Genomic DNA, 27,873 nt, shown 5'->3' with positions numbered 1-27,873 from the left:
GGGCTGTATAAGCAGGAGCATTGCCAGCTGATTGAGGGATGTGATCATTCCCCTCTATTCGACATTGGTGAAGCCTCATCTGGAGTAGTGTGTCCAGTTTTGGGCCCCGCACTACAAGAAGGATTTGGAAAAATTGGAAAGAATCCAGCGGAGGACAACAAAAATGATTAGGGGGCTGGAGCACATGTTTTATGAGGAGAGACTGAGGGAACTGGGATTATTTAGTCTGCAGAAGAGGAAGAATGAGGGGGGATTTGATAGCTGCTTTCAACTACTGAAAGGGAGTTCCAAAGAGGATGGATCTAGACTGTTCTCAGTGGTAGCAGATGACAGAACAAGGAGTAATGGTCTCAAGTTGCAGTGGGGGAGGTTTAGATTGGATATTAGGAAAACCTTTTTCACTAGGAGGGTGGTGAAGCACTGGAATGGGTTACCTAGGGAGGTGGTGGAATCTCTTTCCTTGGAGGTTTTTAAGGTCAGGCTTGACAAAGCCCTGGCTGGGATGATTTAGTTGGGGATTGGCCCTGCTTTGAGCAGGAGGTTGGACTAGATGACCTCCTGAGGTCCCTTCCAACCCTGGTATTCTATGATTTTATGAAAGAAGCTGTACCTGTTCAGAAGGAAGCTTTATTCCACTGGAGGTTTATAGCTTAGAATAGCAAACCAGCAGTCTCTCCTAGGTCGGTACAATTTTAGTTGGTGGGACAATATCCTGAAATTTAAGGACAGATTTCTGGATGTGGTAAAACAGGAGTTCACTGCTGTGGTGGTGAAGGGAAAGTTATTTGCTGGAATGGCCTTGCAGGCAAGTCTAGCTGTGACAGCCTCTGCATTTTGAACTATGGCTTTCATCATCACTATGTAGTACTCATCTTGCTGGCAGTTGCCCAGTCTTTCTCCCCCCACCCCACCCCCCAGAGGTTCAACAAGCTATCTAAGATCTCTCATTTGAAAGCCCCTCACTCTTTTCTGAAAAAGAAGGGGGGAAAAAAAAGGCTATGTAGTCTTAAGGATTCAAGGGTGACCCTTAGTCTCTGGTGATTTATACCAGCAACAAAGAGAGCAGTTCAACCCGCAGCAGTCCCCGTGATCTTTGCCTTTCATCCCTCATACACAGGATCTGTCCAGAAATAATGGAAAAAGTTACACGAGGCATCCTTCTCTTCCTTCCCCTTCTGCAGCTGCCAGTTTATCTAGGCAATTGTGTCCTCTTAACAAACATTTTGACCCATGGGTCAAAAGCAGTCTGTCATTCCTCAGCGTACCATCATTCCTCAGTGTACCATCTTTCTCCACCCCAATATTTGCCAACCATCTTTCCCACTTCCTGAGGGCTTGGGCCCGCATCACCAGAGATCAGTGGGTCCTAAGCATGGTGTTACTGGGATACACCTTTCAATTTGTTTCTCTCCCTCTTTCCTATCCCCTTTCTCTGTCCCTCTTTAGGGACCACCCTCACAAGAATGTGTTGCTTCAGGAGGTCCAATTTCTCATTCTCCTCCTGTGGGGGACCATACAGGAAGTTCCCTTGTTGTTTAGGGGATGGGATTTTATTCCCAATACTTCCTAATCCTGAAAGCAAAGGGGGCAGGTTGGGGGTCTCAGGTCTATTTTAGATCTAAGATAGCTAAACAAATTCCTAAAAAAAAATAAAATTCTGGGTGGTCACTCTAGCTTCTGTTATCCCTTCCCTAGATTCTTCCAGTGACTGGTATGCTGTTCTCGACGTAAAAGATGCACATTTTCACATGGCTATTCACCAGAACCACTGAAAATTCCTCAGGTTCGTGATCAATAGATCCCACTACCAATTCACAGTGCTGCCCTTTCATCTGTCAGTAGCTCCTCATGTTCACAAAGTGCATGGCTGTGGTAGCAGCATTTCTGCAAAAGTCAGCCATCCACATATTCCCCTACATAGATGACTGGCTAGTGAGAGGCCAGTCCAGGTCTCAGATACTGCCCTGGCTACTATACAGTCCAAACATTATGTGCAGGTCGTTGTCCACCAAATCCTGAGTCTCCAACATTCTGGGCCTAAAATTGAACGAACAGCTCAGACACCAATACTATCCTTTCCAGCAGCCTGACCAATCCAAAACGAGGCAAAGATCACAAAGAAAGAAGCCCTTGCCTTTCTCTTCATCTCAGCAATCAAAGGCCTCCAGGCGGTCATTTTGACTTTAGATTGAGGACTGTGTACTATCCAGTCTGGATCTCACTGGTCCTTTCCCACCTTTCTGGGACAGGTTGTCCCATTTTCTCTGTGCTTGGTAATTCATTGCCTCAAAGAACTGGGTGCTCAGCACAATGGAATCTGGATGGAAATTCCCTCCTTCCCCTCCCACCTACTATCCAGTCCCTCTTCAGGGATCCCTTTCACTAGTCTGTGCTAAGACAAGAAGTGCAGGCTCTATATTCTTTGGAACCATAGAGGGCATGCTCTTGCGTCATCAGGGCAGGGAATTTTATTCCCATTACCTTCTGATACCCAAAGACAGAGGTGGCCTCAGACCATGTTAGACATTTAGAACCTCAACTAATACATCAAGAAGATGAAGTTTTGCATGGTGTCCTTAGCTACGATCATCCCTTCCCTAGATCCAGGAGAATATTATACTGCCTTCAACTTGCAGGACATGCATTTCTAAGAGGCGATCCATCCTGACCACAGGAGGTTCCTCATGGCCAGTGTAGGAGACTACCATTACCAATTAACCATCTTACCCTTCGGTCTGTTGTCAGCTCTGAGAGTATTTACCAAATGCATGTGATAGTGGCAGTTTGCCTACCCAAAAGAGACAGATCTATATCCTTATCTGGATGAGTGATAGCTGACAGAAATCTCATTCATTGAGGTGTGTTGGGCATAGAATCATAGGACTGGAAGGGACCTCGAGAGATCATCTAGTCTAGTCGCCTGGATGTATGCTGCTTACACATTTACACAGTTACCGAGTACACTGTCCATATGCCCTCTGGGCTGATAGCTTCAATCCGTGAAAACCAGAGACAGGCAACAAAAAAATCTTGCTGCAGATGGCAGTGTTATGACCCACTGTACCTCCCTGGGACTCCTCCAATTCTTGCACCAGAGTCTTGGCCACGTAAGTCAGTTTGCATAGATTATCCATGGCTTCATTCCTTGAGCCCTGTTCCAGAATAACAAGGATGAATAGAGAATTTAACCTGTGAAACTCAGGGTGGTCTTAGTGTTTGTGTGGTGGGGAGAGGGAACAGAGGGAATGATGAAACCACAGTGAGGCTGAAACAACAATGGCAATGGCTTGCTCCCGTGGTCTTTTTGAGACCCCAGTCTCCTACCAGCTAAGTAAAGAAAAAATCAACTTGCATTGGCTTCTGGTACCAGAGACCCTTCTAGATTGCATTAGGTCACAGATATTCACTGTATAACAGGCTTCCACATTCATCTTGTCCTAGTTACTCTTCTGTATTGTCTGTATCCAGACAACAGGTTTGACACTGCAGTTAGGAGACCTGTTCCAATAGCCTTTCATCCTTTCTTCTGACGCCACCTCTTCCCTGTCTCTTTGGAGAAGGGTTTGTGAGGTTCTATGACGCCTAGTGTGAAGAAATTGCCTCAGATTGCTGGGTACGCAGAAGCCTGAATTCAAAATTTCTCCGTATACAGATCCTCATCACACTGCCTCCCAACCCCTGTTACCCATCCCTCTTCAGGAATACACTCATAAGAATGGCCATACTGGGTCAGACCAAAGGTCTATCTAGTCCAGTAGCCTGTCTTCTGACAGTGTCCAATGCCAGGTGCCCCAGAGAGAATGAACAGAACAGGTAATCATCAAGTGATCCATCTCTTGTTGCCCATTCCCAGATTCTGGTAAATAGAGGCTAGGGAAACCATCCCTGCCCATCCTGGCTAATAGCCATTGATGGACCTATCCTTCATGAATGTATCTAGTTCTTTTTTGAACCCTGTTATAGTCTTGGGAGTCTTGGCCTTCACAACATCCTCTGGCAAGGAGTTCCATGGGTTGACTGTGCATTGTGTGAAAAAATACTTCCTTTTGTTTGTTTTAAACCTGCTGCCTATTAACTCACGGAAGTTACTCTCTTCTGACTTATACTTCTAATCTCCATGAAGGTTGATGGCCTCAGGATGATCACCATAGGAAATGGATGATCTCCATACCAACGAGGCTATGTGGCTCTTGACTTGAAAGATGTCTACTTTCACGTTGGTACAGAGCAGTTGCACAGGGATACCTGAGCTTTTGCTGAAGAGAAAAACCATCCCCTCCAAGAAGTCAGCAGTGCTCTGTGTGTGTGTGTGTGTGTGTGTGTGTGTGTGTGTGTGTGTGTGTGTGTGTATGTATATTTTTTTGAAGTCTCTGGCCATAATGAAAGCCCACCTAAGAAAGAGTACAAATATTTCCATATTTTAAAGGACTGGGTTCTCAAGGCCAGATCACAGCAGGGGCTCTTCTGTTCTCTAGATCTAATGTATCATCATTTTGGGCTCAAAATCAACCGGCAAAATTTGAAACTGTTCACTTGTCAGGAACTCTCCTTTTGTAGGAGCAGTATATTTTGAACATAAACAACTTCTGCAGCCCTAGTCAGGACAGACACCTCCAAACTAGGATGGGCAGCCTGCTTCCAAGATTTACAAACATGGATTCTGCAGTCAGGCCAGGGCCTTGTCCTAAGTGCTGTCATTTTGAAGCCTTTTTCTTTGTGTTTTTTTTTTTTTTTTCGGTTCAGACAGCCAAATCCTGAATTGCAGTTTTGTTGATTGATTAAAGACTACTGCCAATCTTAGAGCTCAGGTTACCCTGCTCCAAGCAAGCAGCCAAACCTAGCAGACTAAGGCAGAGAGCACCTGCAATATCACATGTGACCCTCAAGGGGGCACTGCAGAGCAGCCCTACCTCCCACACACAGCTAGTGATCTTTCTCTCCTGCCATCCATCTGCACCCTCTGACAAACAGAGGCTAGGGACACCATTCCTTACCCATCCTGGCTAATAGCCATTCATGGACTTAACCTCCATGAATTTATCCAGATCTCTTTTAAACCCTGTTATAGTCCAAGCCTTCACAACCTCCTCAGACAAGGAGTTCCACAGGTTGACTGTGCACTGAGTGAAGAAGAACTTCCTTTTATTTGTTTTAAACCTGCTACCCATTAATTTCATTTGGTGGCCCCTAGTTCTTATGTCATGGGAACAAATGAATTCACTTTGTCCACACCACTCATGATTTTATATACCTCTATCATATCCTGCCTTAGTCGCCTCTTTTCCAAGCTGAAAAGTCCTAGCCTCTTTAATCTCTCCTCATATGGGACCCATTCCAAACCCCTAATCATTTTAGTTGCCCTTTTCTGAACCTTTTCCAATGCCAGTATGTCTTTTTTGAGATGAGGAGACCACATCTATATGCAGTATTCAAGATGTGGGCATACCATGGATTTATATAAGGGCAATAAGATATTCTCCATCTTAATCTCTATCCCTTTTTTAATGATTCCTAATATCCCATTTGCTATTTTGACTGCCGCTGCACACTGCATGGATGTCTTCAGAGAGCTATCCACAATGACTCCCAAGATCTTTCTCCTGATTAGTTGTAGCTAAATTAGCCCCCATCATATTGTATGTATAAGTGGGGGTATTTTTTCTATGTGCATTACTTTACATTTATCCACATTACATTTCATTTGCCATTTTGTTGCCCAATCACTTAGTTTTATGAGATCTCTTTGAGATTCTTCACAGTCTGCTTTGGTCTTAACTATCTTGAGCAGTTTAGTATCATCTGCAAACTTTGCCACCTCACTGTTTATCCCTTTCTCCAGATCATTTATGAATAAGTTGAATAGGATTGGTCCTAGGACTGACCCTTGGGGAACACCACTAGTTACCCCTCTCCATTCTGAAAATTTACCATTTATTTCTACCCTTTGTTCCTTGTCTTTTTAACAATTCTCAGTCCATGAAAGGATCTTCCCTCTTATCCCATGACAACTTAATTTACATAAGAGCCTTTGGTGAGGGACTTTGTCAAAGGCTTTCTGGAAATCTAAGTACACTATGTCCACCGGATCCCCCTTGTTCACATCTTTGTTGACCCCCTCAAAGAACTCTAATAGATTAGAAGACATGATCTCCCTTTACAGGAAACCATGTTGACTTTTGCGCAACAATTTATGTTCTTCTATGTGTCTGACAACTTCATTCTTTACTGTTGTTTTAACTAATTTGCCCGGTACTGACGTTAGACTTAGCGGTCTGTAATTGCCAGGATCACCTCTAGAGTCCTTTTTAAATATTGGCATTAGATTAGCTATCTTCCAGTCATTGGGTACTGTAGCTGATTTAAAGGACAGGTTATAAACTATAGTTAATAGTTCCGCAATTTCACATTTGAGTTCTCTCAGAACTCTTAGGTGAATGCCACCTGGTCCTGGTGACTTGTTCTATTAAGTTTCTCGGTTAATTCCAAAACCTCCTCTAGTGTCACTTCAATCTGTGACAATTCCTGAGATTTGTCACCTACAAAGACGGCTCAGGTTTGAGAATCTCCCTAACATCCTCAGCTGTGAAGACTGAAGCAAAGAATTCATTTGGTTTCTCCGCCATGACTTGTCTTTAAGTGCTGCTTTTGTATCTCGAGCGTCCAGGGGCCCCACTGGTTGTTTAGCCGGCTTCCTGCTTCTGACGTACTTAAAAAAAACATTTTATTACCTTTTGAGTTTTTGGCTAGCTGTTCTTCAAACTCCTTTTTTGCTTTTCTTATTACATGTTTACATTTAATTTGGCAGTGTTTATGCTCCTTTCTATTTACCTCACTAGGTTTTGACTTCCAGTTTTTAAAAGATGCCTTTTTATCTCTCACTGCTTCTTTTACATGGTTGTTAAGCCACGGTGGCTCTTTTTTAGTTCTTTTACTTTGTTTTTTAATTTGGGGTATACATTTAAGTTGAGCCTCTATCTTGGTGTCTTTGAAAAATGTCTATGCAGCTTGCAGGGATTTCACTCTAGTCACTGTACCTTTTCATTTCTGCTTAACTAACTTTCTCATTTTTGCATAGTTCCCCTTTCTGAAATTAAATGCCACAGTATTGGACTGTTGAGGTGTTCTTCCCACCACAAGAATGTTAAATGTTGATATATTATGGTCACTATTTCCAAGCGGTCTTGTTATAGTTACCTCTTGGACCAGATCCTGCGCTCCACTCAGGACTAGTTCTAGAGTTGCCTCTCCCCTTGTGGAGCTGCATTGATGTTACATTCATCCGATAGCGCTACTCTTAATGGGAATACAAAATGTCCAGGCAGGCTCCCTGTGCAGAAGATGACAAGACCAGTGAGTGATCTCTGAAAACATCAATGGTTTATCATTACCTCTGCCCTTGGAGAACACATGCAATAGATCTTCACCACCAGCGAGAACAGTGTGTCACGACTTTTGCTCAAGAGCAAATATAGATCAGGAGTCCCTCACAGATTCATTCCTCCTGGTTGATGCAAAGACCTTTTTATAGGCATTCCTTCCAAAGCCTCTCAGATCCAGACTTCTACAAAAGATCCAGAGAGGCAGTGCAAAAATTCTTCTGAATACATCAGTATAATCCAGACAGCTCTCGTATGCTGGTTTCCTGATACACTTTCCCCCAGGAGCTGCCATATAGCTTTCATCCAACACCAGACTGCTGTCTCAGACACTTCAGAGTATCCTCTACCCTGATCTAGAATTGCTATATTTGGCTACCTGGATGATAGACTCTGAACCAGTTCTGCCCTCTCTTGCTCTACAAGAATAAGAGGTTCTTTTCAGTCTAGGCACTTGCCCTTCCCAAGGGCTATGGTCAGAGATGGAAGAGTTTTTCTCCTTGGGCGACTATTACAGGTGTTGTTCCAGGGTCCTCCTATGTTCCCTTATATGGATTACTTGCAACACCTCAAGGAGTTAGTCCTGTTCCTAGAAGGCCATTTAGCTGCTATTTTGGCATACCATCATCTTGTCCAGTGCGTTCTTCCACTCAACAGCCATGCATTTATTAATGTATTTGCTTGTGTACTCTCAGGCTAGGGTCCCCTTATTAACAGGGGTTGGTGCCCACCCACGTATGATACAGCTGCTTCTGTGTATGTTTTGAGCAGATGCCCTTTGGGACGATTTGCAGAGCAGCCACATGGATTTCAATTCACACCTTAATTAAGCACTATTCATTAAATCTGAAGTAAAACTTTTTCAAAAGCACCCAAGTTCCATTTCTAGAAGTGACTTAAGCTCCTGTTTGTTAATAGCACTCCATCTTTGAACTTTATAGTTAACTTATTTGCTTTGTTCTGGTGACTCTTGGAGGAAAATTTCAAGAGGGTTTGTCCCATACAGAATTAAAATCAAGTTGCTGCTGTCATGGGTAGAAGTTTCACTATTCATTCTGTTGCTCTCAGGATTCTTGTTTTACATATTTTGTTTTCTTTCCACTCATCTCTGAATAGCCTTTCTGATTGCCACGTGGTATCCTTCAGCATTGTTTCTCTGTCCTTCGCTGCTTTTGTAACTACCTATCCATCAAGCTGTCTGATGCTTCTGTTGCATACTCGCCCCCTTGTGTCTTCCCTACCCTCTTTCTTCTGTCATCCATTATTTTTACATTTTGCTCTGTGCTTTCATCTACACTTGATTCTTGGTTTCTTCTCATGTCGGTCTGTGAAGTTGCAGGCTAAGAATTTTATGATAAAATGTATGTATTGACTAGTTTCATGTAATAAAAAAAAACTAAACAAAGCTAACTTTCAGAACAGAAATGTAGAATATCTATTTTGCTGCCAGTAGTTGAATGCTGTGTTTTGACTGTGCCTGTGTATTTTAATTTGATCAGCTGCAACTTGAAGATGATCAGGGTGTAAATTTGGGACTTGAGAGCAGTTTAACACTTCGTCGTCTTCTAGTCTGGACGTATGATCCTAAAATAAGACTCAAGACACTTGCAGCACTTGTTGATCACTGTCAAGGTCTGTTGTTTTTTAAATATATTTCTTTATTTTTTTAAAGTTTTGTAACTTCAGGAGTGATTGTGCGTGCCAAGCATGGATGCCAGTTATATTAATTATATTTGAGATTAAACTAATAGATTTCTGGTAGTGTTGTGGCTACCAGGTAAAAATGTTCACCTTTCCTTCAAACAAGTCTGTAAGCAGTAGATCCATGAGACTGTCTTCAGCATTTTAAATAGATATTTACATAACCATAGTAATACTCTCATGCACTTTTTGTAAGTTTACTTACTAAAAACACATTTAAATTATTATTTACTTTATTTCCTTTCCTGTTGTTGCTGGTTACCAGCATAAATGTTTGTGGATAAATGGAAGCTTTCTTATCAAAATAATGCAGATTCTTCTAACTGCCCATCTAACTAAAACTCACTGAAATCTCTTGTACAGGATACATTTGAGGGGAAAAAAAAAATCACTTATGAAGAACATGAAAAAGTTGCTTACTCTGTGGAGCCTGAAGATTTAATGTTCTGCTTCGGAGAATTACACTAAGCTACCCTCTTTCAAAATGTGTGTCATCTCCCATTGCTGTAGTGGGTCTGAGTGTTCCTCTGGCATGGAGGGTGTATAATCTGCACTGAGGAAAACTTGACTTCACTCTCATTGGAAACAGTGGGAGGCTATGGCCATTTTGAAACCTTTTCTTAATGGAAGAATGCATATGGTCTCGGTACCACAGAGAACAGTGAGAAATGATAGTCATTTTGTAAGAGGTAATTCAGTGAGTTTCTCTGAAGAAAAAGATTTTATGTAGCAGTCTGTGCTGACAGACTTTCACTTATGTGACATAACAGTAAAGAGAGACCATTAATCCTAAATATTTTATTTCAAAAGCTACTCATTGCACTAAAGCTACTCAGATTGCAAGAGGAAGGGGGAAACTGTTCAGGGGAAGATAGGAAGGATTGGCAAGAGGGGAAGAACTGTGTGTGTGCATGCATGCACACAGGAATGTAGGGAGGTGCAAGAGGCAAGGATAATTTAGAGGATGAGAGAGGAAATTGAAATGTACCCTCAAGCTGGGTTTTTAGTTGGCTTGCTTCACAAGAGCAGTATAAAGCAAAAACTAACTGGCAAGCTTGGTCTTGCTTGCTTCAGGGTGGCATAAAACAACCAGAGCTTATCAGTGGATGTGTCCAAATGTTAAAATTAAGATTAAAGTTTGATATTTAATATTTAAATCTTCCTTCTAATTGTCATAATTCTAAATGTATGTCTACATTGCACACTCCGTTTGGTGGTGTGTAGAGTACATACACTACATGTTCTTACCCCTAGCAGGGGTATAAATAGCGGTGTAGATGATGAGGCACTCTTTAGGTGAGTAGACTAAAGACGCACCTAGACCATGTGGTGTACCTGAGTATGTATCATAAATAGCTCTCTACTTGCGCAAGCTGCATCGCCCTCATCTAGACTGCTATTTTTAGCAGTGTAGTTTCCTGCTGCCTCCCTACTGCCAGTCTTTTCCTGCAGCAGGGAGCTGCCAGAACCTTTTACCACTGTGGGAAAAGGCTTTAGCGGGGGGGAGGCAGCAGGTCTTGGCAGCTCCCTGCTGCCAAGACTTTTCCTATGCGTCCAGGCTGCCAGAGACTTCCACTGACACGTGTAGCCACACACCCCAGTGTGACTGCAGTCTGCTTTTCTCCACAGCATGTAGCTACATATACTCTAAGCACTGCTGCAAGTGGCATGCATTGTAGACATAGCCTAAACGTTTATATGCGTTGGATTTTAAATTGCTGTATAACAAGGTCAGAAATGGACAGACATATAGCTAGTCTTCAAGGCCTGAAAAAAGTTATTTTTGAAGTATAAAGTACATAATCAGAACCTGCTCTTTCCTTCGCCTGTCTACTTTTGTCTCCTTAGGAAGAAAAGGTGGTGAACTAGCATCAGCTGTCCATGCCTACACTAAAACAGGAGATCCCTATATGAGATCCCTGGTACAACACATTCTTGGCCTAGTGTCCCATCCTGTCTTGAATTTCCTTTACCGTTGGATTTATGATGGGGAGCTGGAGGACACATACCATGAAGTAAGTTACGTCTAACTAGTAATGTTGTCAGGTTTCAGAGTGGTAGCTGTGTTAGTCTGTATCAGTACCCCATACATCTGATGAAGTGGGTTTTTAGCCCACGAAAGCTTATACCCAAATAAATTTGTTAGTCTCTAAAGTGCCATAAAGACCTCCTCGTTGTTTTAGTCATGTTGAGACCTCTTTCTAGTTCTTACTTGAGTAAAAATCAAGGAGACATTTGAATGAGAACTGTAGGATTGAACCCACTATGAGCATAAGAATAGTTCAGTTGCACATTACTTTAAAGTATGAAATTGCCTGTGTAATTTACTGTATATGTAACTAAACTACATGTGGTAATGACCTGACTGATTTGGATAACTGATCCATCTAGTTCAGCATGCTGCCTCTACACGTGGCAAAAAATTGATGTTAGAGAGCCCAGATCCTCTCAACCTCTTTCTGGAAAATTGTACTCATAACATTATGGTGTACAAAAATTGTTCTAGCCCTTGCAAGCAATCCATTTTGTGCCTGAAGTATGTGGTTTGACTATTTCTCTTGCTTTGTAGTTTATTTTTATTAATGTCTTATGTTTACAGATCCTACTGTTATCCTAGGCATTAGTGCTAATAATTTCCATAGATTCCAAGGCCAGAAGGGACCACTGTGAGATCATCTAATTTGACCTCCTGTGTAACATGGGCCATAGAACTTCCCCAAAGTAATTCCTGAAGCATATCTTTTTAGAAAAACACCCAGTCTTGATTTAAAACTTTTTAGTGATGGAGAATCCACCACAACCCTTAGTAAATTGTTCCAATGTTTTAATTATACTCCCTATCTCAAATTAATGCCTTATTTCCAGTCTGAATTTTTCTAGCTTCAACTTCCAGCCATTGGATTGTGGAATACCTTTCTCTGCGAGATCGAAGAACCCGTTATTAAATATTTATTCCAGATGTAGATACTTAAAGTGTAATCAGGTCACCCCTGACCTTTCTCTTTAAGCTAAATAGATTGAGCTCTTGGAGTCTCGCTTTTTCAAATTCTGTAGAAAATGTTGAGAATGAAATACCTTTAAAAGTCCTACAGAATTTGCTTTGACCTTTGCAGTAATAGTCATATAAAATGCATCCTTAATACATGAATAACTAGAACATCACCTTCATAGTACCTCCTTATTCTGTCATTTAACAAAATTAATCAGAGTATTCAACCCTTACATAAGGCTTTTTATTCACAGATCTTCTTAGGACTTCACTGTTAACTGTACCTGTTTACACTTGCCTCAATCATCTTCACGCTTGCTTTTCTTCTTGCCCGGCTACAACTCTGTTTATGTAATCTTATTTTGAATTTCAATGAGATTTAGAAGCCTAAACTCCATTTTTAAAAATAAATGCTTAGGTTACCGAGTTACTTAAACTCTTCTGAAAATGTTAACCATAGACTAAATAACCTCTTCAATTTTTATGATTCTATATTGGAGTCAAAAATTAAATGAGCATGAAGAATGAATTAGTGTCATCCAGAGTTGGTCTTTAAGGTCAACATAGGGAAGCCTATATCTATTATGTGGATAAATAGAGAACTTCAGTCTTTAGGGCTGCCACTATGACACCTTTCAAAAGTATTAAAAGTAACTTGTCCCTCCTCCTCTGCCATATTGCAAGTAAAAAATTAAACTCATAAGTGATTGACACTGTTGCTTATTAGTTAATTTTTTTGCAAGTAGCTTGTTTAAATTTACATGTGCACTTGGATGGATAAGTGCATCTTAAATATTGAAAATAAAGAATTTCTGGATGTGGTATGTTGGACTTACAGCTTACGTTTTGTCTGAAGGCCATATGTTAGTCTTGCTAGCAGTGGCATTTGGAAACAAATTTCTCCTCCCCAGTATGGTCCACTTGCTTGATAATATGAAGATGGGATCCTTCACAATCCACATTAATGAATCCAATATTTTGAAATTTTGTTCCTTGCTAAGAAAATTACAATTTTTTAATTTCTGTTTTTAGTTAGGAGGCCTTAGCACTTGTCTAGCCATGAAATTGTATGATGAGTTCTTTTTTTCCTGTGGTTCTTTGATAGTTTGACCTAGATTCCCTCCCCCCACCCACCCACACCTCTTCAAGCTCTGTATTTTCATGGGATTAATTATAATCTAAAATGCATTCCTGTCTCTTTGTATTTGCTGGATGTTTTCTAGATCCAGTAATTGCATTTTATTTTGACCTTAGAGGAAGCATTGTTTTCATAACTTTCAGAAGTGACTGAATTGTCTAAGGTTTTTCTTTTTTTAAATTACATTTCTCATTGTTCATATTGATCAAGATCCAGTTCCATGTCAATTACCAAGATGGGTCTGTATGTTGTCTGTAAAAATTAGCCCTTGTGGTTAAAGGAATAACCAATAAATGAAATGCATTACTTTATACCTAATCTCTTGGTTGAGTAAATTTTTAAATTTCTAATTTTTGGGGTAGTGTGTTAGTGCAATATAACACCATCAGCATCTTGAAGACTGCTCTTAGCCTCATTATGTGAAGAAATCAGGCATTCTTGAAAAATAAAAAAAAAATCTGAGTGTTTGGTTTATGTACATAGTCTGACTATTTTATATCATTTCTTACCAGTTTCTGTAGTTGGTGTTTGTACATCCATGCTAAATATCACTGTATATTTACATATGTCTAGTCTGTCTGTCAGTTGTAATTCTGTCACAAAAAATGTTAAGATAATTAATAATTTAAAAAAACAGATTTTTAAATTACTAAGATGTTCTGATAAGGTATCTAAGTATAGATACAGCTGGTGATCTGAATATTCATAGTCAGACTCAAATTGGGGGGAGAAATTTTGGGGGCTTTCTCTGAAGCTCCACCCATACAAGAGGCCACTAACAGATAGCATATCCATTGCTAGGCTTCTAGATCCTGGCTCCCATTCACTGGGGTTCATTTACATCTGTGGGCAAGGCTAGATTAAGGCCTAGGCAGAATAGGCATCTGTCTAGACCCCTGGCTCAGTCATGTCACAGCATCAGAATAGATTTCATTTAAAAATGTCTTCATAAACATTCATGGCTACAAAGAAAAGCTTGAAAATGTGACTTGACTGTAACTGATGCAATGATGTCTGCTGAAACCGTGCAGAAGAAGAAGAAGAGGAGGAGGGGGAGCAGTAGCAGCAACTACTAGCTATAGGGAGAAAGCTATCTGGCTTGTGTGGGGGAGGCCACTTTGGTTATGTGGGGACAAGGCTTAGATATCATCCTGGCCTCTGACTGACTCTCCCTTGAGGAGTTTCTCATTCCCCTGGCCTCAGCTCCTCACATCTAGCGTTCTAGCTCTACAGGTCAAGTTTATTCAGAGGAAGAAACTGATGGTACTCTTCAAAGTGCCATCCACTTGTGGCACCAAGCTGAGTTGCTACTCAGTAGATTGTGAAGTACTTCATGATATGACTGTCACTCTTCTTTCTTGTATGTTTTGATCAGCACTGAGAACAATTGACATTTAAATTTTCCTCAGTGGGTACCCCATTGAGATAAATGTTAGTTCATGCTTTCCAGAACTATTTCTGGCTTTCTGCAGGCTCGCACAGGCATCTTTGCATCAATTGCACTTGGCTGAGAACAAGATGGAAACCTCAGCATTCTAGATCACCAACCCAGCAGAAACTTGCCCAATTTGAATAGAGAATGTGGCACTTACCACATTTTGGACTTCACTTTAAATAGTAAGCCAGGAATTCTCAAAAACTCTTTGGTTGTGTAGACCACATCTTAATGGAGACTGTCTTGTAGGAATGTTCCTTCCCCTTTGTGATCACATTGCTTGCCTAATTGCAATTTAGCATGCCTGCCTACCAGAAAAAGTAACATTAGGAAATAATTTTTATAAGTTCCTATCTGTTTTTAATGAAATTTAGCAGTTGGCTATAAGTAGGAGTACCAGTACTATGTGGCCAGTCAGCTCTCCATGAAACAGTTTGGAAATTTCTGTTAGGCACTTTCCAAACTCCTATGTAGACACATTCAGGTTTCATGAGTATGTGCTGTATTCCTGTTGCATCATCTTTCCTGGATCCTATCAATCTACTAATCAACCAACTAAGATTTTAATGAAGAACAGGAACTGACAAAGCAGCAGCTAATTTACCAAATACTAGGATCTTAATGGAAGTGCCCCAGCCAGCTCAGCAGCAGATCCTGATGGTTTTTTTAATTAATTTAGCTATTGCTGTGTTGTCAGTACCTTTAGAATCTGAGTAAACAAGAAAATACATAACAGTATGTTGTGTGTTAATTAAGGTTAGTCTGTACATAACACTTAACACCAATCCCAAAGAACAAGAAATTGTAAATTAAGGTATCTAATTTACGCATGCCCTCTACACACCTCGCTACAGACAAATGCATCGCAACCATAACTCTCCCCTCATGGGGATGAAAGTGTTAGAGTTCCTTCTTCAGACTGCATCATTACAAACAGACCAGATTTCCCTCACCCCACTATCCTATCTGTACATCTCTCACTCGTGTTTGAGGTAGAGGGTATTGGAAGGCAGGAGGGGCTTGGAAGAGCCTGCCAGTCTGCAGCCTGGGCTGTTGCTCTGTTACATTATTGCGGGTAGCTGCCTGATCCTGACTTTCTTTCCACTTTAAACCCTTTTATGATACAAGTTCTTGTTTAAAGAACTTAGAAGTGAAGAGAGTGCCCAGAAAGGGAGCTACCTCCTCTCAAACTCATGGTCTGTCATTGGCCTCATCCTTTGCAATTAGGGACGGGTTAGGCAGAATGGCCCACATGAAAGAGATCATACCTGAGTCAGATCCAGTGTATGCCCTCCCATATGGAGGCTTCTCCAGATCAAGCCAGGGTCTTTGCCATAGAAGACTTCAGATCTCTGTGAAGAGACTATTCAAGTCAAATAAAAGGCCTTTTCTCTCAAGAAGACTCTCTGGGCAAAGAGCACATCTGGCAATATGCTGGGTTTTTTTAACCACCTGTCAGAGATTCTGTGAGAGCAGAGATGTGGTCCTTTTTGTGCACATCAGACTCTTCCCATAGAGGGCAAAGCTTCCTTGAAAGATCCTTCTGATGAGAAGCTCAGGAGAAATAATGAGCTAATTTGGGTGGATTCAGCTATGGCTCTTTTTATGTGCCAAAAGGCTGCTGTCCACCAAAAAACGGTGTCAAAACACTGCCCACACAGGCTAAAAGTAGCAAAATGCTTATACAAAAATGCAGTTTGACTTCTATGTAATATGTGCATGAATTATTCAAGGAAACAACAAAACAAAAGAAATCCACTCCCCCAAAAAGCCCAAAGGCAATAACACCTACTTGACATGGGACTATAAACAAACATGTATATGTAATACGTCTCCACTTAGAAATGAAATACAAGAGTGGGTATATGTGTGTGAAACATAAATACCAGGTAAATTCCTTTTATATCTAATGCTTCTGTCAACCTGCAGTTTTTTGTAGCTTCAGATCCTACAGTTAAAGCTGACCGGTTGTGGCATGACAAGTACACTTTGAGAAAATCAATGATCCCTTCGTTCATTACAATGGATCAATCAAAAAAGGTATGAGAAAAAGTATTATTTGTTTGTGTCATTGACCCTTTGCTGCTGTTTATGGCTGGAACAACATTAAGAACATGTAGCATAAATTTAGCCAAATGTTCTGAACCTGCCATGTTGTCTGAAAAAGGTGTTTGGATAACCTGGATTGTTACTTTGAGATGGAGGAAGAAACTTTGTTTTGTGTAATTGAATTACTTTGAAAAAAGAGGACTTTTAAAAACAAGCAGTGCTTGATATATATTACTACCTCTGGGGGTTCGTCTGTTTTTCAGGGGTTGGGAGTGAGGCAGCAACAATTAACTTACAGACAACATTTCATATTTATTATTTATATAAAAATAATTTCTAAAGTTATTCTCTTGTGTTTAGGTCCTTCTAATAGGAAAATCCATAAACTTCTTACATCAGGTTTGTCATGACCAAACTCCATCTACAAAGATGATAGCTGTGGCAAAGTCTGCAGAATCACCAAAAGATGGTATGATATCAAAACTGATAGCTTAATTGTACCTTTGAACTTCAGACCTGTTGTAATTAGTCTTACACAGTATGTGACTTTAAACTATGGAGTAACTTTTTGATTTTGGGGAGACCAGGAAGGGGAATTTAAAAAAAAAATTCCTGTATATTCCTTAAAACCTATATTTTAAGTCATTCTACAAAAGATGTCTCAGGAAGATGTAAATACGTAATTTCCCTCTTTAGTTCTGTAGTATTGTAGTTGTGTATATAATGAGAAGTGCAGGCAAAAATCAAACCATTTCCATCTTTTGACAAATTTTTTGTTGAGTTCTCATCACTCAAGTTTATTATAAAAATCCTCACGATAATTAGTGACCTTTTGTCAGATTAATTTCACAAGATTTTGTAATAATTCTGAGATCTATTAAATTCTGTGATATCTGAAATTATTCTCACTGTTATAATTTAAAAGAATAAACGGTACAGACATGAGGGATAAAAACCTTTCTGTGATAAGAAACTCAGACACATGGTGAAAAGCAACAAGAGCCCAAGTGGCATAGAACATATATATGGCCTATAAAAGAGTGGTCATCTTCCATCAAATCTGATTTTAACAGTACATAGTAGTCCTTGTTTGAGCACTCTAACATGAGAGAGACAGATAAGTGGATGAGGTAATATTTTTTTATTGGGCCAACTTCTGTTGGTGAGAGAGATAAGCTTTTGAACTTATGCCGAGCTCTTCTTCACGTCTGGGAAACAAGTACAACCTGAAGAAGAGCTCTGTGGAAGCTTGTCTCTTATTGGACTAATTTTTGTTGGTGAGAGAGATTCTCACTCACTTTGTCTGTCTAATAATCTGGGCCAACATGGCAACAACACCACTACACTCTAACATAAGTAATTTGAAAATATTTTATAAGATTTATTAAAACGGCACTCTTATGAGAGAGAATATACTAAATTCTTGTTCTCATTTATGACGACATATCCCCTATAGTGATTGGAAGAGTGTCCTGTTGTTGAATACTTGTGAAAGTCCAACCAGATTCATAATTAAAAATATTTTTTACTCTAAATGTTATGTTTGTTTATTAAAAACTAAACAAAGGTGAATAAAATGTAACACCTACGGTCCTACTCCATCCAGAAAAGTGATTTTGTCAAAGTAAAGTTTAACTGGGTTTTTTTTGCTTATAGCAAACTTTCCCTAATAATGTTTTTAATGTGCAAAATGCATTTATATGTAGAAAAGTGTAGTTAAGAACATAAGAACTGCCATACTGGGTCAAACCAATGGTCCATCTAGCCCAGTATCCTGTCTGTGGACAGTGGCCAATACCAGGTGCTTCAGAGGGAATAAACAGAACAGAGCAATAATCTAGTGAACCATCCCCTGTTGTCTACCCCCAGCTTCTGGCAAACAGAGGCGAGGGACACTCGGAGCATGGTGTCACATCACTCACCATTGTGGCTATTAGCCACTGATAGACCTGTACTCCATTAACTTATCTAGTTCTTTTTTGAACCCTGTTATAGTCTTGACCTTTACAACATCTCCTGCCAATGAGTCATTGTGTGGAAAAAGTACTTTCCTTTGTTTTAAAACTGCTGCTTATTAATTTCATTGGGTGAGCCCTAGTAGTTTTGTTTTGGGAAGGAGTAAATAACATTTCCTTACTCACTTTCTCCACACCAGTCAAGATTTTATAGACCTCTTTCATATCTGGAAGCTGTTCCATACCCATAATCATTTTTGTTGCGCTTCTCTATACCTTTTCCAGTTCTAATACATCTTTTTTGAGATGCGGCGACCAGATTTGCACGCAGTATTCAAGATGTGGGCATACCATCAGTTTATATAGAGGCATTTTGATATTTTCTGTCTTATCTATCCCTTTCCTAATGGTTTCTAACATTCTGTTAGGTTTTTTGACTGCTGCCACATATCGAGCGGATGTTTTCAGAGAACTATCCACAATGACTCCAAAATTTCTTTCTTGAGCGGAAACAGTTAATTTAGGTCCCATCACTTTGTGTGTATAGTTGGGATTATGTTTTCTAATGTGCATTACTTTGCATTTATCAACATTAATTTTTTTGAAGGGAACATTTATGAAAGTGTGATGTTTCTGTGGTTGTTAAATAGACTCCCAATACTATGTTGTGCATACTTGATCAAAGTACATTTTGAATATCATATTAATAAAATGATTTTTTGTGGGCATATGAACCCTAGGCACTTTCTGTCCCCTCCTAACTCTTTTTTTCATGTAATCTAAATTCTGTGGGTGTAAAAGCTTTATCCTCTGAAGTTCCTGACATCTGGTAAAATCTCCTTTCTGCCATACCTGTTCTCAAATTTCATCCAATTTGCCTTTCTTCTCTTGACTACTTCTGAACTGAATTTAAAAAACAAAACAGCTTTTGATTCTTCTGCAGGAGACTTTCCCTGCAGTTTCATTCTGCAGTTTCCTCATTGTAGGAGCTTGACCTCTTCCTTATACTCCCTCCTGCTTCCTGCTGCTTTTTATATTTGAATAATCTTATTCCACTCTGGTGGGACTCATTTTGTAATCTGAGCTAGTTTAGCCCCAGGTTCTCCAGCCCATGGGCAAGCTACCGTTTTACATGGGGGAATTAATTTTTGAGTTTCAATGAACAAAGGAAACAAACTTGGGAAAAAAAGTCTCTAATCTTTCAATTGCAGTAATTTTAGATGTTACAAATAAGACTAGTTTAGTTTAAAACGTTTTCACAGCAGTGGGTTTTTTAGTTTTCATTGTGTTTTTTAAATTGACTCTACTCTAGTCCTACTCTATTATGATCTTGGCAAGATTGGGGACTATAACCTAAATACACGGTTTGGTTTGGTTTGGTTTGGTTTGTTTGTTACTGTAGTGACAATTATGCTAGATGTTGTACAAACATAGAACAAAAAGACAGTCCCTGCTGCTACTAGTTTACAATTTAAGTATAAATGGTATGGTAAAATAAAACTATACAAATTAGCATAGAAATGGTTATCTTGCTTGTCCACACGAATAGAAAATTCTGTCAGTGGTAAAACTGCATTTCTAACTCATCTTGCCCTTCCTGTGCATATTTGCTTAATCTGCCACTGTGTTGTGAAATTTCCCTTTATATAATTAATTATATTAGGCCAAATTAGAGTTCCAGTCTTAATTCTTTATTCCTTTGCTTTTATCATTTTAAATCAGATCCTTAACTTTACCTGAATATATGCTTTATTGCTTTAATTAGCTTTGGATTTTTTTTACATTAGCATTAAAAACAAATCTTATGGAAATATGAGAGAATGTGACAGCTGTTAGTGTATTAAATATGTATTCAGCCAGTTTAAAAATATACACAAGTTACCCAGGCACAACAACGTTAAAAATTGTTATAGTCCTAGGTGTATTTAGATGGATTGTAAAAATTGATGTATGCTTTAGGTGTATGTATAGTGTAAATCTTTATTTAAGAAGTCTTAAACTTGTGAAATATTTTTCTGGTAAATTCTAAATGGTACGTTTGGAAATACAGGGTTAACTTTTGCAAAACATTGCAACCTAGATGTATGTGTGAAGGCAAACATTGAAGTAATGTGGTGATTTTTGCACAAAATTTTGTATGTAGTTTCCCATTTAGATAGATCAATCCATGTTGGTACACAATCAGTACTGTTTTACCATTGTAATTTTCACAGGAAAATTGCGTGGCTAGAATTCATTACGCCTAAGCAAATTTTAAATGAGTAAAAACTGACACGTTTTGATATTAGTTTGACAAACAGTCTAAATTCACCAGTTTTTTTTTTTTTTAAAGTTTGGCTTAAAGGGAAGCTAGCTGGTTAAGTTTTTAGCAAATTATTTTATTCAAACATAAAATTGCTGTCTTTAAACTAACACTGAGTTCTGACAGTGAGTGGGTGTAACCCAGGTAGCTTAAGTGTAGTGGAAATGCACTGATTTGTAGAATAGTGTCATTATAATGACTAGAAATAAGTTTACAACAGAAATTTAAAAAAAACCAGTAGCCGTAACTGAAGACAAATTGTCAGATATAAGCTATGTTAGTTCCCTTTATAAATCCACCACTAGAATCACATAGTTCCTAGTGTGGTGTTGAATTTACTAATCTTACTTTGTAAAAGAGGTTTCCTGCATTCTCTATCTAATTACTTCCAGATGATACCAGATGTGATTGAAAGAGATTGCCAGTCTCATTTAACTTTTGATATTTTTGATGAACAATTATAGAATGACTTTACTGTTGTAATATAAATGAATTGTAAGCTTTCTTGATGGTATACTTAGACTTTTGTATGTTTACTTATTATACAACATGAAAGTGAAGGTTGCTGCCTAGAGCATAAAGTTGTAATTCTCTGTTTGGTCATTACTTTGACCTGCTTACTATCAGTGCTGATTTAAAAAAAAAAAACCACAAAAAAACCACACAACAAAACAAACACCCAAACACAACTTGGTTTCATGGAGGTAGAGAACTATATCACTGTAGGGTTTCAAATTCCAGTATGTTTAAACTTAAAGATTTTGCAAATGCCATTGTTTGTTTTTGGCTTCAAAAATCTACTGCTTTGAAGAGCAGCCAGTTTGTCATAATACTACTTAATTAAGTAGTACCTGTTTCCTAGTGGAATGGAGAAGAGAGAGTGAGGTTATGACTGACTTGTGTGTGACCAAAATTGAGGTTAAAAGTGTTGAGTTCCTGGCTCCCATGTTTAGTCCAGGAAATTACATTACATCTTGTGATGCAATGGCAGTGCAATGAGTGAAATATGCTCAATGCCATACTAGTTGCAATTTTCAAACAGGTGACAGTAATCATTGGATATTTAAACTTGTATCCATGGAAAGAGATATTTATAGGAAGTGTAGAGAAGGTTATTCAGGTTGCCTGCCTCATAATGCTAGAATGAGAGCTCAGTGTATGAAATTGAGAAAGGAATCAAATGTAAAACTGATAAAAGGAAGCTGTTCTTATACAATGCACATATGTATTTGTTCAGTGTTCACATCGCACTCCCTAACTGTACCTGGCCCACTCTGGGGAAGCTAATGATCTAATCAGCGGACCAAATTTGGTGATGAATCCTGGTCACATGCCACCTGAGGCACGTTGCACATATGCTAAGAAATCCTTTTACAATAACCCTCACATAGCTGCCTTACACCCAGAACAGAAATGGCACTCTATACAGCTGTTGATCAAAGAGAAGTATTATGCAAGATCTGAGCTTAGGTCATGTGATTAGACGTTCTAGCTCCTTTCTGGCTGATTTGTCTGCTATTTTGTCTTGCCTTCCACTTGGACTCAAAACACCCTGTAGAAGGAAGTGGCTCCTCAGGGACAGAGCTTTGGAATGCATGACTTTGGGGTGGACCTGGCATAACATTGTTTTTCTTTCCTCCTCTCCCTTCCTTGAAGATTTTTTTTCTTCCTTTTCATCATAAACTTATGGCAAAGTTAACAACTGAGGCATGCAGCATTTCAAATGGGTGATAATACTAAGTGGTCCAGCACAGACAGCTCCTGTAAGCCTCAATTCACATTTTAAAGATAATGGTGGATTGGCTGGAGGCCAGTCAGGGTTGATGAGAGATCATTAGAATTGAGCAGACTTCTCTGGTGACATGTCACCTCCAACCATTTGCCATAATACAATTGTATCTATTGATAGTCCCAACCTCCTCCAGTTATTTTATACCTACCTGGACTGGTCAGTTTTGGGCATCCTAGGAATATAGGTGTTGCCATGTAAGATAGCTGTTCCATCTTGTCTAGTATTCTTTATCCAACAGTAACTATAACCTGGTGCTTCAGAGGAAGTTGTGAGAACCCTATAATGAACAGGCGTTGTGCCCTAATGCATGATGGTTTAACACTTACAAATTCTTGTAGTAGCTAGCATTACTGCAGATATCACTGTTATGGCTAGAGCTGGCACCATCACTGGTAATTAAGGTTTTCTGCCACTTTCCCTTATCAGAACCTGTTTTTGGTTGCTTTTAACTTTCCCAAACTGTTTTGGCATAAACACTCTGCCAGGAGTGTACTCCAGGTTGAATTTTCAGGAAATTTTCAGCCAAGCCAGTTCACCAATTTCCAAGAACGAAGCTAGCGAAAAGCAACTTTTTCTGTGAGAAATTAGTGCCCCTGTGATATGGAGCAAGGTTTTGAAATTTAACACGGGGAAGCTTTTTGTCTTAGGGATGTGCCTTTTGCTATTCCCATGAAAATCCTCCAAAATTTGGCTGAATTACAGGTTTTGAAAAATCCGTTTTCACATGCATAGTAGAATTTAGCAGCTAAAATCTCTGAAGACTCTGCTTACTGACCATATTCCATTGCCTCATAGCTTCTAATGCTGACCAGATTCTACGTACACTATCCCACGGAGTGACTGAGCATGTTCCAGCGTAGGGTCACAGGGATGAAGCCAGACTTTACCTATAACTGTAGCTGAGCTCCTAGCTGCCTTGGAACAAAGTGGGTCATGGCATCAAAAATGAGAGCTAGGATCCTGTCTCTCTCCTGTGCTTTCACACAGCCTGGAGAAATAATCTGCCTTCTCAAATGCAGAGAGGTTGAGAGCCAGACCAGGTGGAGGAGGGAAAGGAGTAGATTGATGAGGACTTAAACATAAAAAAGAAGCTTACAAGAAGTGGAAGGTTGGACATATGACCAGGGAAGAGTATAAAAATATTGCTCGGGCATGTAGGAAAGATATCAGGAGGGCCAAATCGCACCTGGAGCTGCAGCTAGCAAGAGATGTCAAGAGTAACAAGAAGGGTTTCTTCAGGTATGTTGGCAACAAGAAGAAAGCCAAGGAAAGTGTGGGCCCCTTACTGAATGAGGGAGGCAAGCTAGTGACAGAGGATGTGGAAAAAGCTAATGTACTCAATGCTTTTTTTGCCTCTGTTTTCACTAACAAGGTCAGCTCCCAGACTGCTGTGCTGGGCAACACAAAATGGGGAAGAGATGGCCAGCCCTCTGTAGAGATAGAGGTGGTTAGGGACTATTTAGAAAAGCTGGACGTGCACAAGTCCATGGGGCCGGACGAATTGCATCCGAGAGTGCTGAAGGAATTGGCGGCTGTGATTGCAGAGCCCTTGGCCATTATCTTTGAAAACTCGTGGCGAACGGGGGAAGTCCCGGATGACTGGAAAAAGGCTAATGTAGTGCCCATCTTTAAAAAAGGGAAGAAGGAGGATCCTGGGAACTACAGGCCGGTCAGCCTCACCTCAGTCCCTGGAAAAATCATGGAGCAGGTCCTCAAAGAATCAATCCTGAAGCACTTAGAGGAGAGGAAAGTGATCAGGAACAGTCAGCATGGATTCACCAAGGGAAGGTCATGCCTGACTAATCTAATCGCCTTTTATGATGAGATTACTGGTTCTGTGGATGAAGGGAAAGCAGTGGATGTATTGTTTCTTGACTTTAGCAAAGCTTTTGACACGGTCTCCCACAGCATTCTTGTCAGCAAGTTAAGGAAGTATGGGCTGGATGAATGCACTATAAGGTGGGTAGAAAGCTGGCTAGATTGTCGGGCTCAACGGGTAGTGATCAATGGCTCCATGTCTAGTTGGCAGCCGGTGTCAAGTGGAGTGCCCCAGGGGTCGGTCCTGGGGCCCGTTTTGTTCAATATCTTCATAAATGATCTGGAGGATGGTGTGGATTGCACTCTCAGCAAATTTGCGGATGATACTAAACTGGGAGGAGTGGTAGATACGCTGGAGGGGAGGGATAGGATACAGAAGGACCTAGACAAATTGGAGGATTGGGCCAAAAGAAATCTAATGAGGTTCAATAAGGATAAATGCAGGGTCCTGCACTTAGGATGGAAGAATCCAATGCACCGCTACAGACTAGGGACCGAATGGCTCGGCAGCAGTTCTGCGGAAAAGGACCTAGGGGTGACAGTGGACGAGAAGCTGGATATGAGTCAGCAGTGTGCCCTTGTTGCCAAGAAGGCCAATGGCATTTTGGGTTGTATAAGTAGGGGCATAGCGAGCAGATCGAGGGACGTGATCGTTCCCCTCTATTCGACACTGGTGAGGCCTCATCTGGAGTACTGTGTCCAGTTTTGGGCCCCACACTACAGGAAGGATGTGGATAAATTGGAAAGAGTACAACGAAGGGCAACGAAAATGATTAGGGGTCTAGAGCACATGACTTATGAGGAGAGGCTGAGGGAGCTGGGATTGTTTAGTCTGCAGAAGAGAAGAATGAGGGGGGATTTGATAGCTGCTTTCAACTACCTGAAAGGGGGTTTCAAAGAGGATGGCTCTAGACTGTTCTCAATGGTAGCAGATGACAGAACGAGGAGTAATGGTCTCAAGTTGCAATGGGGGAGGTTTAGATTGGATATTAGGAAAAACTTTTTCACTAAGAGGGTGGTGAAACACTGGAATGCGTTACCTAGGGAGGTGGTAGAATCTCCTTCCTTAGAGGTTTTTAAGGTCAGGCTTGACAAAGCCCTAGCTGGGATGATTTAACTGGGACTTGGTCCTGCTTTGAGCAGGGGGTTGGACTAGATGACCTTCTGGGGTCCCTTCCAACCCTGATATTCTATGATTCTATGACTCTGCTGAAACTGGGGCCTGGGTGAGGGGAGAGAAACTGAGGGTGGGAGTTGTGGGGGCATGGGGATAACTAGGAAGGAAGACTGGGACTGATTGGACAAACAGGCTGAGGCTGGGACCACTGGTGGAGCGATGGGGATTTACAGAGGTGGGGGGGGGGAGAGACACCTATCAGACAAGGAGCCAGGTTGTCGGGGGTGAACTGCAACTGGCTGATCAAGGAGACTGGATGAGGGGAGGGACTGAAATTGGATGACAAACTGAAGTGGCGGAGGGAACTGTGACTGGCTGGTCAAGGAGCTGGGGACTGGGTTGAGGAGCCGGGGACTGGGGAAGACGTATTATCAGGACAGGTTGTGGGGACCAGAAGGGGTCAAGCTTGCAAAGGAACTGACAAAACAGTTTGTGACTTTTAGAGAACACTTCCTTCAGAGCCTGGAATGGAACCCAAGGTTTCTGAGTCTCTGTTTCCTCTGCTGTCAGCAAATATCTGTGAAACCTTCTGGCAAAAGTGTGCGTCTCATCCCTGTTCGATGCTTGTCCACACGGAGGACGATGACCTACTGTTGCTATCAATTACTTTGTCAAGTGGCAGAGGTCTGTATGGTGGATCCAAAGGTTCCAACCTTGCTAATGACCCATGTGGGTGTCAGTGTTATGCCACAGTGTGAAATGTCTGTATTCAATTTGCAACTTTAATATTCTTTAAGGGTTTTTTTTTAATGTGTATGTGTCGCAGGGCGACGACTCACCGCTGCGGTATCTCCTGCTGGTTGTCCAGGGAATTAGCTCTCTTCAGCCAGGAGTGCCCTCTGCCGTTCGGTGTTTGCCTGCCGCTGGCCCCTGTGCCCCTCCCGGACCCCGGTGCCCTTCTAGATTAGGGTTCTGCCCCCGGCAGTACTCCCTCAGTCTAGGCCTTCCCTCTCAGGGGATCCCCCAACTTCCTATCCTTCCCTTGCCTCAGTGGCTACTGTCAGTCATCGTCTAGCCCCTGCTCCCTGGGGCAGACTGCAGTCTGTACCACTCATCATCGGCAAGGGGGGGGGGGGTCGGACCAGCTGCCTCAGTCTAGGTCTAGGCTACTCCTCTGCAGCCTTAGTACCCTTTTGTGGGCCTTTACCTCAGCCTTCGGCTCTGCTAGGCTGGTGTGCCCTAGCTCCCTCTGCCCTTCCCCAGCACTGCTCTGCCATAAGTACCCTCCTCAGCTTCTCAGGCAGCCAGGTCCTCCTCTCTCCATGTAGTTAGAAAGAGTGTCTCTCTCCTTCTGACCCACTGCCCTCTTATAAGGGCCAGCTGGGCCCTAATTACACAGGCTACAGCTGTGGCTGTTTTCCCAAACAGCCCCGCTTTTTCCCTCTCAGCCCTCTCCCAGGGCTGTTTTAAGCCCTTCAAGGTATGGTGGGCGGGGAACTACACTGTCACAGTATGTAACTTCATTTTCTATAAAGGCAAAGTCAAGCACCACAAAGTAGGTCTGCCCTGTTCACTGAATCAAGCAAGGATCCTGTAGGGAAAAAAAATAGTGTGTGATCATGTAATTAAAGTATCAGAGGGGTAGCCCTGTTAGTCTGGATCTGTAAAAGCCGCAAAGAGTCCTGTGGCAGCTTATAGACTAACAGACGTACTGGAGCATGAGCTTTTGTGAGTGAATACCCACTTCGTCGGATGCATGCTTATGCTCCAATACGTCTGTTAGTCTATAAGGTGCCACAGGACTCTTTGCCGCTTTCATGTAATTAAAGAATGTCATAATACAGGAATGGCCAATCTGTGGCTCCAGAGCCACATGTGGCTCTTCAGAAGTTAATATGCAAGGCTCCTTGCATAGACACCAACTCCAGGGATAGAGCTACGGGCGCCAACTTTCCAGTGTGCCGGGGGGTGCTCACTGCTCAACCCCTAGCTCTGTCACAGGCCCTGCCCCCACTCCACCCCTTCCTGCCCCCTCCCTGAATCTTCCATGCCCCCTGCTCCTCCCACTCCCTCCCAGAGCCTCCTGCATGCCACAAAGCAGTTGATCGGAAGGCGCTGGTTGGGAGCGGGAGGTGCTGATCGGCGGGGCTGCTGGTGGGTGGGAGGCGCTGGGAGCAAGGTAGGGGATAGGGTGATCAAAT

At 41.2% G+C, this 27,873-nt stretch overlaps 1 protein-coding gene across 4 annotated transcripts in view; it reads left to right on the top strand.

The window, feature by feature from the left end:
- Nucleotides 1-27,873, top strand: part of TUBGCP3 (tubulin gamma complex associated protein 3) — a 138,162-nt gene that overhangs the window by 52,417 nt on the left and 57,872 nt on the right. For all 4 annotated transcript variants that reach the window (XM_038405722.2, XM_043501818.1, XM_038405808.2 and 1 more), the window contains 4 exons: nt 8,876-9,008; nt 10,926-11,092; nt 16,569-16,679; nt 17,049-17,157. In XM_038405722.2, the coding sequence (XP_038261650.1) occupies nt 8,876-9,008; nt 10,926-11,092; nt 16,569-16,679; nt 17,049-17,157 (520 nt within the window). The remainder of the gene's footprint in view (nt 1-8,875; nt 9,009-10,925; nt 11,093-16,568; nt 16,680-17,048; nt 17,158-27,873) is intronic.

This window comes from Dermochelys coriacea, chromosome 1 (genome assembly GCF_009764565.3).
Source record: "Dermochelys coriacea isolate rDerCor1 chromosome 1, rDerCor1.pri.v4, whole genome shotgun sequence".
NCBI lineage: Eukaryota > Metazoa > Chordata > Testudines > Dermochelyidae > Dermochelys > Dermochelys coriacea.
The sequence above is the reverse complement of the archived record's forward strand: the minus strand, read 5'-3'. Positions and strand labels throughout refer to the sequence as shown.